The 12,017-nt window shown below is 34.0% G+C and overlaps 1 protein-coding gene across 4 annotated transcripts in view; it reads left to right on the forward strand.

Moving 5' to 3' along the window:
- The window catches only part of Acsl (Acyl-CoA synthetase long-chain), a 95,757-nt gene that overhangs the window by 57,451 nt on the left and 26,289 nt on the right, over nucleotides 1-12,017 (forward strand). Inside the window, exon 1 of one of the 4 annotated variants that reach the window (XM_076136677.1) lies at nucleotides 4,964-5,106. The exons of the other annotated variants lie outside the window; for them this stretch is intronic. Within the exon in view, the coding sequence (XP_075992792.1) occupies nucleotides 5,087-5,106 (20 nt within the window). The 5' untranslated portion in view covers nucleotides 4,964-5,086. Of the gene's footprint in view, nucleotides 1-4,963; nucleotides 5,107-12,017 lie in introns of those variants that run through there. 4 annotated transcript variants of the gene reach the window in all.

Genomic DNA, 12,017 nt, shown 5'->3' on the forward strand with positions numbered 1-12,017 from the left:
TTTGGCACTTTGTTTTGTCAATAAGAAAGATTCTTGGAATGCTATCAAGGATTTTGTCAATGAATTTATCATAGGAAGCTATCGCGACAGATGATAGAAGATTGTTCTCTTCAAACAATGGATAAAGAACAAACAACGGCAAAGGAAATAATGTCAACGACTTAGGTCAACGACCGACAGATAAATCCATAAACGAGTATTTGTATTACTCGATAATCCGAACAAATACTCGATAGAAATCACTTATACGATCTTTAAATGTTTTCACGCGATTGCACTCGAGTAAACAATTGAACTCGTAAGTGATGTGGGTAGTCTGAAATTACTCGATATGACGCTATTATATTTCTGTTCTCTTTGTTCTTAAGAGGAAATTATCAATTTGCGAATGCCTTTGTTTAAAAAGTAATATTTCTTTTATAATGTTCTCTTGGAGGCAAATTGTTTTGCTCGTTGTTAATTTCGCTGCGTTATCTGAACTGTCATAAACATGAGACTATTATTCCAGAACTATAAACTTTAGTTCGTAGACTAAATCAAACATACTAGAGAACTAATTAAATTGTCCGTTATGAAATCAGAGCAGTACAGACATTATGAATCTGTCTTTTCCCCTGGAGCGGCATTTTGCATACTTAAATTAATTGCATTTAACCCTATAAATTTTATATATCTTCGTGTGTATTTGTGTATGACATCTTTGTAGCTAAACAGACGGGTCAATTTCGATGTATTTTTTTTTGTTATCCACACATACAACATATTTATTAACCTACCCTATATTAATTTCGAGCTACTTAAAAATACAAACAAGTATTATTTATTGTGTAGGTATATAGTAGTAGTACTGTACGTAGGACAGTACTGGTGCCCTCGTGGCCACGGTCTATCAACCAAGCAGCTCGTTGAGCGCTCTCACCCGGATCCTGCTTGCGAAATAATACTTACTTCACACAGGATTTTGTAGATCTTGATGGAACACCGACGAAATAAAGGGACAAATGTTTAGATAGATAGTATTTACGGTAAATAGTCTTTTTAATTTAAGATTTTTTAGTAATTAAATAAGAAACTGAGTTTTAATGGTTATCTCTTCATACATACACAAAATCACGCCTTTTTCCTTTAGGGGTTGGCACAGGCCTAAGAACGCTGAACTCTTGGTACGATCCTTTCGCACTTCCCTTGCTTCATTTACATCCATACGAGTACATCTCAAAAGATATAATTTCTCATTTGTCGACCATGCACTATGTCACATTAATCACAGCTGGTAGCCAAAAGTTTAAAGATTTTGTTAAAGTTCATATTTAGTCGTTTATCGCGATATATAGTTTCCACCGGTTACAAGTCATTGCGAGAAACTTCACACTCATAATGAAGCATGCACTTTACATGAGTTAAAACGTCCAGCTTAACAGATTAGTGTATAATATACTGATTATATACATCGTACAGGTGGCATTACAGTGACATAAATTATATTATCTCATGTATTAGGGCCGCTGATTCACGCAGGTATCGGTACAATGTCCGGTTTGATACGAAACGCCTTTATTACGATAATAGGTATTGGTGTACTGACTGTCTACTTTCTTACGGTATTGTTCAGAAATACGTCTAGGAATGTAATTAGAAGTAGTACTTACTTTATCACATACAGACGCTTATGATTGTCAAAAATGCGGTAGGTGAATTTGTCGCCAGTTGAGAAGGTGAGGCCAATGAGAAAAGCTGGCCATACTTGTTATTTGCCAAATATTTGTTATACTTACTGCGATCCATTGTTTGTGTGAGGAGCTTCCACCAATATAAGTTCTTATACCACTCATATAAAATTCGAATTGTCTGTTATTGGTTGACACTTGACACATGTCATTAAGGATATTTTCTAAATGAAATGCTGGCTCTAGATACCTGAGGTAGTCCATCTAGAGCACCCGTTCAAATAGCACCTGCCAAATACAAATACTTTCGTGGCCTATGATAGGTGCTATTCGAACGGGTGCTTAGATGGACTACCTCAGATACCCAGTGCGATGATTTACCATAAAACAAATATGAAATATTGAATAAGCTCCCTCATTTAAATCTTTTTCTGTGAACAGAATCCTGTATATTTTCGTATTTTTATTAAATTATATAATTTTCCGTTTGGACTTCATAGTCATTGTATAGGTTTTATTAACACTGCTTTTTATCCATACTTTTCACTTACTCCCGGTATTACCTCCTGTTATTGCTCCAATAAAATTATGCTAACGGATACGGATATCTGTAGAGATATCATCTATCTATTTTTACATGCTAATCCACACTTTTATCAGTACTTTCACAGCTAGATAACATATTGCCAAATGCAACAGCTAAATATTACTGTACTTCCGAATAAAATATTATTTAATTAATCACATTTGTTGAGGGCATGCAAACTCCACAACCCGCAATTGGTCAGCGTGGTGGACTCAAGGTCCAACCCCTCCCCCGTTCGGGAGGGTTTTTATCATTTTAACTCTTATTTAGTATTATGTTCAGAATGAGGAAACAAAGAAACATTTTTGGCAATTATCTCAAAACGGGTTTTTGACAGTTACAGTGTTTTGGTGGTATATTCCCGGTGTCCACCCCCTGCTTGTCCACCCCGGGTGGACAGAGACACAAATCTTTTAAAAAGTTCTCGGTGTCCACCCCTGGGGGACAGTGAGAATTAATTATAAATTATTCCCGCTGGCCACCCCGGGTGGACTAAGACACGAGTTTCATATTACTACTCTCGATGTTCACCGCCGGTGGACAAAGCCACTGCTTAAATAAACATTCTTAATGTCCACGCTTGCTGGAATTGGGTGTAAATAATTATAACAAAATTAATAAAGTAGGTATATAGTTTAATCATATTATCACCATCTTTTACTTTTGCAATCTACACAAATAATTATCACAATAGGTATTAATCAAAGTCACAGAAAAATCTTTACATCCTCATCCTTTCTAGAAATAAATCAATATTGAAGTCCCCATTGACAAGTCCCATTCGCATGTCGTGAATAAAATGATCACTTAAAATATATTTTTTTACGTTTATTGTTACAACTTATACCTTGGTTTAATAAGTGCCGCAACTTAGGGTCAATCAACATTATATGGAAAAACACACAATAAATAGTGTAGGTACCTACTTCTATTTACCCTAGAGATATTGATAATATGATTAAACTATGTACCTACTTAATTAATTTTGTTATAATTATTTACACCCAATTCCAGCAAGCGTGGACATTGAGAATGTTTATTTAAGCAGTGGCTTTGTCCACCGGCGGTGAACATCGAGAGTAGTAATATGAAACTCGTGTCTTAGTCCACCCGGGGTGGCCAGCGGGAATAATTTAAAATTCATTCTCACTGTCCCCCAGGGGTGGACACCGAGAACTTTTTAAAAGATTTGTGTCTCTGTCCACCCGGGGTGGACAAGCAGGGGGTGGACACCGGGAATATACCGTTTTGGTTGGCAAGGCAGCCTTTCCCAGCACTGATACAGTGACGGGTTATAAAAAGTGTGAATATCTTAGTAATTGATAATAATTACGATATTATCAAAGTTCCGTGACACTGACTCATTATGTTTGTTTACTAAGTTGTCCCGGACTTGATGTAATCTTTATAGTGATACATTGATACATTAGATATATCTTTGGACTCATGTCATTGATGTAGGTCGTGATGGGTGTATGAACACATTAAACATATTGTAGTTTATCATTGATTTTATGGTGTAAAGTCACATGTCTGCTGTTCAAGGCTTTGATCGTGTATTGAAATCATGTAATTATTAATTAGTATTGATATGTTTGATTATCAAAAATAACCGAAATGCTGGTGTTTAAATTTTTCTTTCCTGCAGGTGAGGATTTATTGAGTTTATTGAATTATCATGATAGTAATTACAAATGAAAGTTGTAAATTAAGTTATCGTGAAATGACTAATAGGATAATGATTGTATAGTTTATGTTGATAGATTTCCGCAAAAAATTTGCAATTCTTATTATATTTAATCTTATAATTAGAAAATGTAGTCACTATTGTTATTTTTAAATGTGTATCTACATACATATAATCACGCCTTGTTCACACGAGATCTAATATAACAATTTCTAGTATTCAATTGTCCAGAAAGTTCTACACTCCACCGATACCGTATCAATTAGCGGAATCACTTGTCGCTTTAATTACATCAAGTCATACTCTATAATCCAAGATTATTGAAATCGATTTACAAAATATCTTTTTCGATTAAATCGCCGCGGTAACGAATCGTGCGCAGACATCCGATACCTTTCGTTGCTATCGAATTAAACATCGATTTTTCTTTCTATAGATGGAGAATGATTTACAATATTTACCTACTATTGATTTTAGTATAGGTATTTTCACTGTTTTGTGTGTTAGACAAAACTATTTATTCGTTTTGGTAAAAGTAATGTTGCTAAGTTTCTGGTTAATGTCATGGTTATTTAGATGTGCATTTATGACAAAAAAGTGTAAGCGTTAGGAGTTGTTGAGTCGTCTCTCTAAAGAACAAACATTTATGGCTTTATCAGTATCGCATGTCAAAGACGACCAGACCCTTCATGGCCAAAATAAAAAATAAAACTCGACTGATAGCCCAATATTGTGCTCTTGCTGGGGTACTCAAAATATTGACTTATAACCAAAATTGTTACAACCAGGTCAATATTAAGGAAATTAATGTAAATTAAAAGCTTATGAATAAGTGTCATTGTAAATCATATAATGTATACATTATATGTTATATTCAAAATTCCACCACTTACTTATTAACCGGGCCTAAGTCAGTTAGCTTTAAAACGTACTGTTGAATCAAAGTGAACACAATTCCAGACGTGTTGAACACTAGTACACGTAATCTATCACTACAAGTATAATCACAGATACGCTATCGGTTATTATAGTATTTGTAGTCGATAAGTTTATATAAAGGTTTTATCTGCGATCCTCGAGTTAGTCGTGCACCGCGAGCTGTGTTCATCGCGTGTGTTTGTTACTTGTGACGTGATAGGATTCGATATGATTGATACTTATAAAAAGTGAGTTTTTATTATTTTTTTCTTCTTTAAGCCTGAATCTCGTAGGTTAATTATTATATATTTTATGTTAATTTTCGATACGTACTATATTATTATGTACAACTTTAGTAATGAGCGTAATTTACACTATAAATACGAATAGATAAAAAAAAATAAAAATATTTGGTAATTATATGTATGGATAATTTATTACTTAAGTATTAGGTCTATGGACCATAATATTAGTTTCGGTTCACGTTATGCCTCAGTTCTTTAGAAAACTTTGTTATTGGAAGGAGAGTCTATTTATTTCTTGTTAATATCTTCGTGTATAATATCTTAGATATTGATTTCTGCGGTAGAGATGCTATTTTAAATACGCTTGGCATTGATTTGTTTCTATATTTAATAGGTTATAAATAATGTATTCTTGAAAGTTCCATTACTGTCTATTACTTAGTATATATTTTCTGAATTGTCTCAAGCTCGCCAGCTCGGTGTAGTCAGTACCATAGCAGTGTTATAGTAGGTACGCAAACTTTACTAGTAGTTGAGAAAACTTGATATTGAAGTCCTTAAAGTATTTTCCAACGCATCTGCAGGGTAGAATACAACAGTTTTATTTTATTAAAATAATAAAAATATTCTTTAGTTTAAGTAATTTGATTTTCATATTCCAGTTACGATAAAACAAAATTAACAAGAATACTAAAGTTTTAATTGTATAATTTTACTTCGTAGTAAATCTGTAGAATCTATGAACATGATTGTTGATCTTTAAACATTGTGTAATCATTTCCTAGAATATCAATTCATTATTTTTTTCCTCGTTATTTCTCACTTATGTAATAAAGATTGTTATCGTTATTATCTGTGTCTTTCCTGTTACACTGGTTTTATTAGTCGTGAATTAATTCGCGATTCTTTTTTCATTCCGGGGAAGACCCGTGGCTAAGCGATAAATATTCATTTAAGAACTCAAAACTGAATATTGTCAATGTGATGTGTGAAAATGTGAAGTGCTTAAATTATATTTCTATAGGTAAAAATCATCCGTAAATTCAAAAATTTACTTGATGTTTAAGTGCATACTGAAAATATACATTGTGTGACTTAGAACTTATGTTTTAATGCGTTATCTAAAGTTCATACACAAGGCATACTCTCTGAAATCTGAATCTAAAATTGACATTTGATTTTTGCAAATTCATCTTCATAACAATATAAGTTTCCCAAAAAAATATTTCTATAAAAAGTAGTTACCTGGATCATCTTCATATAACTTTCCCAAAAAGTACTCCTATAAAAAGTAGATTGTTAGCGTCCTAACAAAAAGAAAATCACTCTTACTCGTTTCCCATATCTGCAGAACAAGTTAGCGGAGAATGCACTGGTCCAACAGGTTTAATACAATTGTATGAAAGACGCGACCTACCCCCGTGGGCGGCCGCTGTTCGCTCAATGGGATTTATATAGTCTATAGTAAGCCTTTGTGAACTATTTCCTTTGAATGGAAAATATTGTATCGTAACAGCTTCTGGTTTATATTAAGACAAGTCTTTTGCGGTCTTTTATGGACTATATGCTGCCTGTGTAGATCAGGATTTATGGAAAAATCTCTTCGTGTTATGTTGTTCGGTTTTGTTTAGGAAATCTTTCAGAAATTTTATTCTGCATAAAAATTAACTCTGACAATTTAGGTCTTTGTAATCATATTTAGATATAGGACTTTTAGCGGGATGTAAGATACATGTCCTTCTATAACTCTCTCACTCATAAACAGTTGCACTCATCGGTCGGTAAGCGATCTGTGGGTTAAGCTTATGTACGCGCGATCATGCCATAGATGAGTGGACGTATAGTAGTATGAGAACTGGACGTCTCTGTTTTTTGGAGGGCTCGTGCGGCTTGAACAACTTTGACACTAGGTTGACCACTAACCATACGATAAAAGAAGAAAAAAAAGAGAAAGAATAGATTGATTTCTGTCTGTATTGATTCCTAGCCATTAGTTAACAACAGAGAGTGAGGAAATACTCCGTTGTCAGTTGAAAACAAACAGTCTACATTGTATAGGTTTTTTATCTCCTTTCAAAAGGGTAGGGTTCACGATTCATCACGTTATATGAATGTAACATGAATCATACAATACTTACACCTAATCAATGAATGGCCAGACTAATTAAACCTGATTGATTATCAACATGTGTTAATTATCTACTGACTTGCATTCATAAAATTAACGTGTAATGCCGTTTCAACACAATTTTTTATTATGTTATGGATTACATAGTCGTATGGAAAAAAATGTAAACCTAAGTATTTTAAAGATGATAGGTATTAAAGCGTTGCATATCGTTTCAGTAAGTTAATGCCTATTCAAACTTACAATGTATTTCTTCTTTTTATTTAGCCTGTTTCTATGTACTACTGCTGAGCAAAGGCTTGAATTTTCAGTACCCTCGGTCGATTGTTGCGTCCGGCCGTCCCATTCAGGTCATTCTACCATATTCGTTTGGGCCTTCCCCGTCAATGATAAGCTGTTTTTCTTACGTCTGTAAAATATCTAATAGCGTTTTTCTTGTGACATAATATTATATTACAATGTCTATGACAGCATCCTTGGTTGCTGTGGTTAACGCGGCGGTCACGCCACTATTATTGAGCTAGGGATTGTAGGTTAGATTCCTAAATAAAAAGTTGAGATCAAATAGTCGTTTTAGATTGATTGTACTTTTACATTTGTGTCGGTCCTACGCGATATAAGACTAATTCTTTAATAAAGTCAAAGAAAAAATGTTTCTCCTACGCAATAAGTTGTTATATATTATTTATTAGAACATACTTATATAAATTAACAAAATAATTGTAAATGTCGTCCAGAAATAGCCAACCAATAGTCCCTTATTTGCTGCGTGGGACCTAACATAACGAAACGTGGGTGTAAAACGCGCTTAGAAAAACAAGCCACATGTAATTACTTAATTAAGTACAATTCTGTTCTATATATATCTTTGAACGACACTAGGTCAAATATATGCAAGCCGCCCAATGGCTTTGACTTAACTTCAATGACTCAAGCTAATAGGTGAAAATTAAGTCGCTGTAAACTTGCGGATTGCTGTTGGCCATATCCCATGCCCGTTACCTTTCACAGTACATACATAAATACATAATATGTCGTCTTTTTCCCATAGGGGTAGGCAGGGGCCAAAGTACAAAATCATATTCAGCTTAAAAATAATATTATATAAACAAAAACTATAGGATAGAATTGTTCTCCACTCATCTATAAAACAATCAGCCTGAATGTAGCTGCAACTGTTAATCGACCAATGGGTGCAATTACATTCTAAATTCCACTTCCAGTACAACTACTAAATACTGCATAGTACTTAAATACGAATTCTCCTCTCAAATGAGGTACTCGACGGTAAACGCCAGAGGATTGTACTACAAGCGCTACAATTTACAATTTCTCCGGTACAATACACTGCCAAACTGGTTGTGCATTGTGCATACAACTTTCACGGCCCGTCGTGTACGGTTTAAACTTCAAAATTAACGGTTACTTATACTATAACACTTCATTTTATATCTATGGAAAATCGGGTAGTTGATACAATAGTCTGATTATTGATTTCTAAAGTAGCCTGTGTTAAATTAGGAAAAATCAACCCGGTGCTCCCGTTGTTAGGCAAGGATAGCCTCACTGAATGAACGGAGAGTTTAGATACACTTTTGTGGAGATTTATTTTTTAAATGGAGATTTCCTTTAAATCATAATCCTTTTGATAGTTTCAGGATATTTTCTGATTGTTCATTTCACAGCCTACAATAATAAAAGAGGAAGTTTAGATAGTACTACAGAACTTTACAGAAGATTTTTGTAACTGTTCCGAATCGGTTAAGAGAAAGAAAAAAATAATGACATGGAAACAACGTTGTCTGTAGTGATTTTTCAATTAATGTACACGAAGTAAACTCAATTTTCCCCTTATAAAGACAACGTTTTACATCAACCCTAATATCCTCACAGAGAAGTTGTCACCGCCATGTACTAACTTCGTATCATATTCCATTAGCGTAAAGCTCATACGTTGCCAGTCGTTGCCTGCGTGAAATTTATTATACTGTTCATAGGGATGGTTGATGTGCTTTGTAATTATTTTCTATCTAAGGTACATATGTACTCTTATATTTTTTTCTTTAGTGTAATACAAAATCGATGACAATCTTTAAAACCTTTGACGTTTACATCTGTCCTTCGAAAATACAAAGCCTGAAGCTAGGTTTTTCATTCGAAAATACGGCTTGAGCTACAAAAAAACTAAGTCTTGGGGTTTAAATTCATCACGATTAATTTTATCATAAATAAAAATACTGTCAAAAAATATTTTTCCATTAGTAATTTAAAATAAAAACCTTTATGTTTTTAGTTTTACAATATTAATTAGCGTGGAGATTGTGTCTGGGTAACATCCGGGCATCGTTTTCAACTTCCGCTCAAATTTGCCCTGCTCCCCGTACTACGGCAACTACCCTCGCTTTGAAGCGTACGCAAATTGATTCAATATTGTACTTCCTCGTTACTAGACTAGACTTATTAATTCTCCCTTTTTCGTATTAAATTTTAGATAAAATTCGCTTCCTACGTTTACCTTCCTATATTGTTAGTTTGTGTAATGAAAATAAATAGGTTTGCCTCACGTGCTGTTACTCGCGGTATGCTAAAATGGTCACGTTAGTATATCAATGAGATTTTGCAAGTCATGTTTAGTGTCATATTTTTGGAACGTCCTACGCAGTATATAAAAAGAAGCTCACGAAAACTTATGTCAACGAGTAATGTAAGCAAAATCTGTCATAAACACTTAATTATTTCGTAAATAAAGTCCTCTAATGATAAACCTAATGTCTTGCAAAAAGTTCAGATGCGTAGTACTAGTAACCGGCGGTCCTGTATTGCAAAATGTAATTTAAATGAAACAAAGATAGTTTGTAAGGATCGTAGCATGTAGAGTTTTCTGGTCTCAGCCTACCTCTGTGGAAAGAAGGCGTGATTGTGTCTAAGTATAAAGTCCTCTAAAGATAAAAAAAATGCTCTTCAGACTTTTCTAGTTTTAGGTTTATCCTATAAATTAAATTATTCCTTGAAAGCACTTATATTCCAATCGTTGATATCGTTCTCGTTTCAGTGGTTTTCCACTGAAGCATCAATACTGAATGTCAGATGCATACCGCCCACGAACACCACAATAACCTAGTTTTGTACTGCGCATTTCTTGCCTGGCTTTTTCCCTACACGTGCTATGGATTATTCTTACAAAGTAAGATAGATTTTCCTATTGTTTTTATACCGTCTTACTTTTAGAAGACTAGCCCTTTGAATTTTCAAAATTACTTTAATACTCCTAAATATGACTTTATGGGGCACTAAAACGTATTGCATTTTTAGATACATAAGTACCGAGGGATAACGTGTTATAACCCAGGTAGCCGAGTTGTGGAGGTCCTATAGGCAGTCGCTCTATGTAAAATACTGGTATTCAGCTGCATTCGTTGAGACTGGAAGCCGATTCCCGCATAGTTGGAAGAAAGGCTAGGCTGATTGATTAGGACATCTCACATAAGGTTATCTGAGTCCAAACTGACCTGAAATCTTTCTGTTGCCTCTAGATTGTAGTGTGTAGTTGAGTCCTAAATTACATAATATTTTATTCAAATTAAGCACAAGCCAATGACCTCTCAGTTACATAATCGATATCCATTAAACCATATTAAATATTAATTACGAATCTATTAGTATTTGATATAATACATTTACCACCAATATGATTATCTATTAAGGTCGTTTATATGTACCTTTGTCTTTGTGTTTGGTACTAGTACATTAATGATCTACGGTTTTAAAATAAACTTACTCTACTGAAAATGGAGTTTATAATGCTCAATAATGGTGATATAGATTATACATATTTTACCTGTACAAAACTTTCATAGCTAGTTACTTTGACTTAACATTTGAGGTAGATTCTGAGTCTCAAGCAAAAATGCTTTAATTTTTTCGAGAAAAAACATTTTTTTTTTGTGTCTGTCACCTTTAACACTGCAATATTTGAAGTATATAACTCGACATAAACTCTAATCTATCGATAAACAGAATATGGTAATAAAACTCGCATATTAAAGGCGTTCGGTAATAACTCTAGGTACTCTAGCGTTAACTATGTTACTTTGATTTATCATAAAACATATTTAACGACTTAAGTGTACCCGTTTATGGGAATATGACACATAAGAAATGAAATATATATGTTACTGTAAAAGCCCGAACGGTGGTAAATCCTAAGATTTTCCGGTATAACCTAAGATTTACCAACTCGCAATGGTAAAAGTCCGAACAATTCTTTTATTTCGAACTTTTACCTATATTCACTTGATGATGTCGAGATCTCGCCGGAGCCCCGCTTCGCGGGGCTCCTCCTTATGGGTGGTTAAAAAAAAAAAACCACGAAGGCTAAGGTGGGAGCTTCGCTGCGCTCGCTCCCACCTTAGTCTTCTAACCTAACCTACCCATGTCGCTTTGCCCAAAACTCCTTCTTTATAACTATGCCACAGTATATAATTATACCGTGAAATAGTTAGAAACATAGTTATGAAGGAGGATTTTTTTATATATCGTAACATAGTTTTTAAACTCTGGCTTGTACGGACTTTTACCATTGAGAGTTGGTAAATCTTAGGTTTTACCGGAAAATCTTAGGATTTACCACAGTTCGGGCTTTTACAGTAACATATAGACTGATTTTTGTATAGTAATATTGAGGATTTACTTGAATAATTAATCCAGAATTTTGTCTCTAACTTGAAAGGCAGCTAATGGCCGGTGTAATCTAAAAAAAAAATATCATTTATTACCAGTCCCAGAT

This window comes from Anticarsia gemmatalis, chromosome 3 (genome assembly GCF_050436995.1).
Source record: "Anticarsia gemmatalis isolate Benzon Research Colony breed Stoneville strain chromosome 3, ilAntGemm2 primary, whole genome shotgun sequence".
Lineage (NCBI taxonomy): Eukaryota > Metazoa > Arthropoda > Insecta > Lepidoptera > Erebidae > Anticarsia > Anticarsia gemmatalis.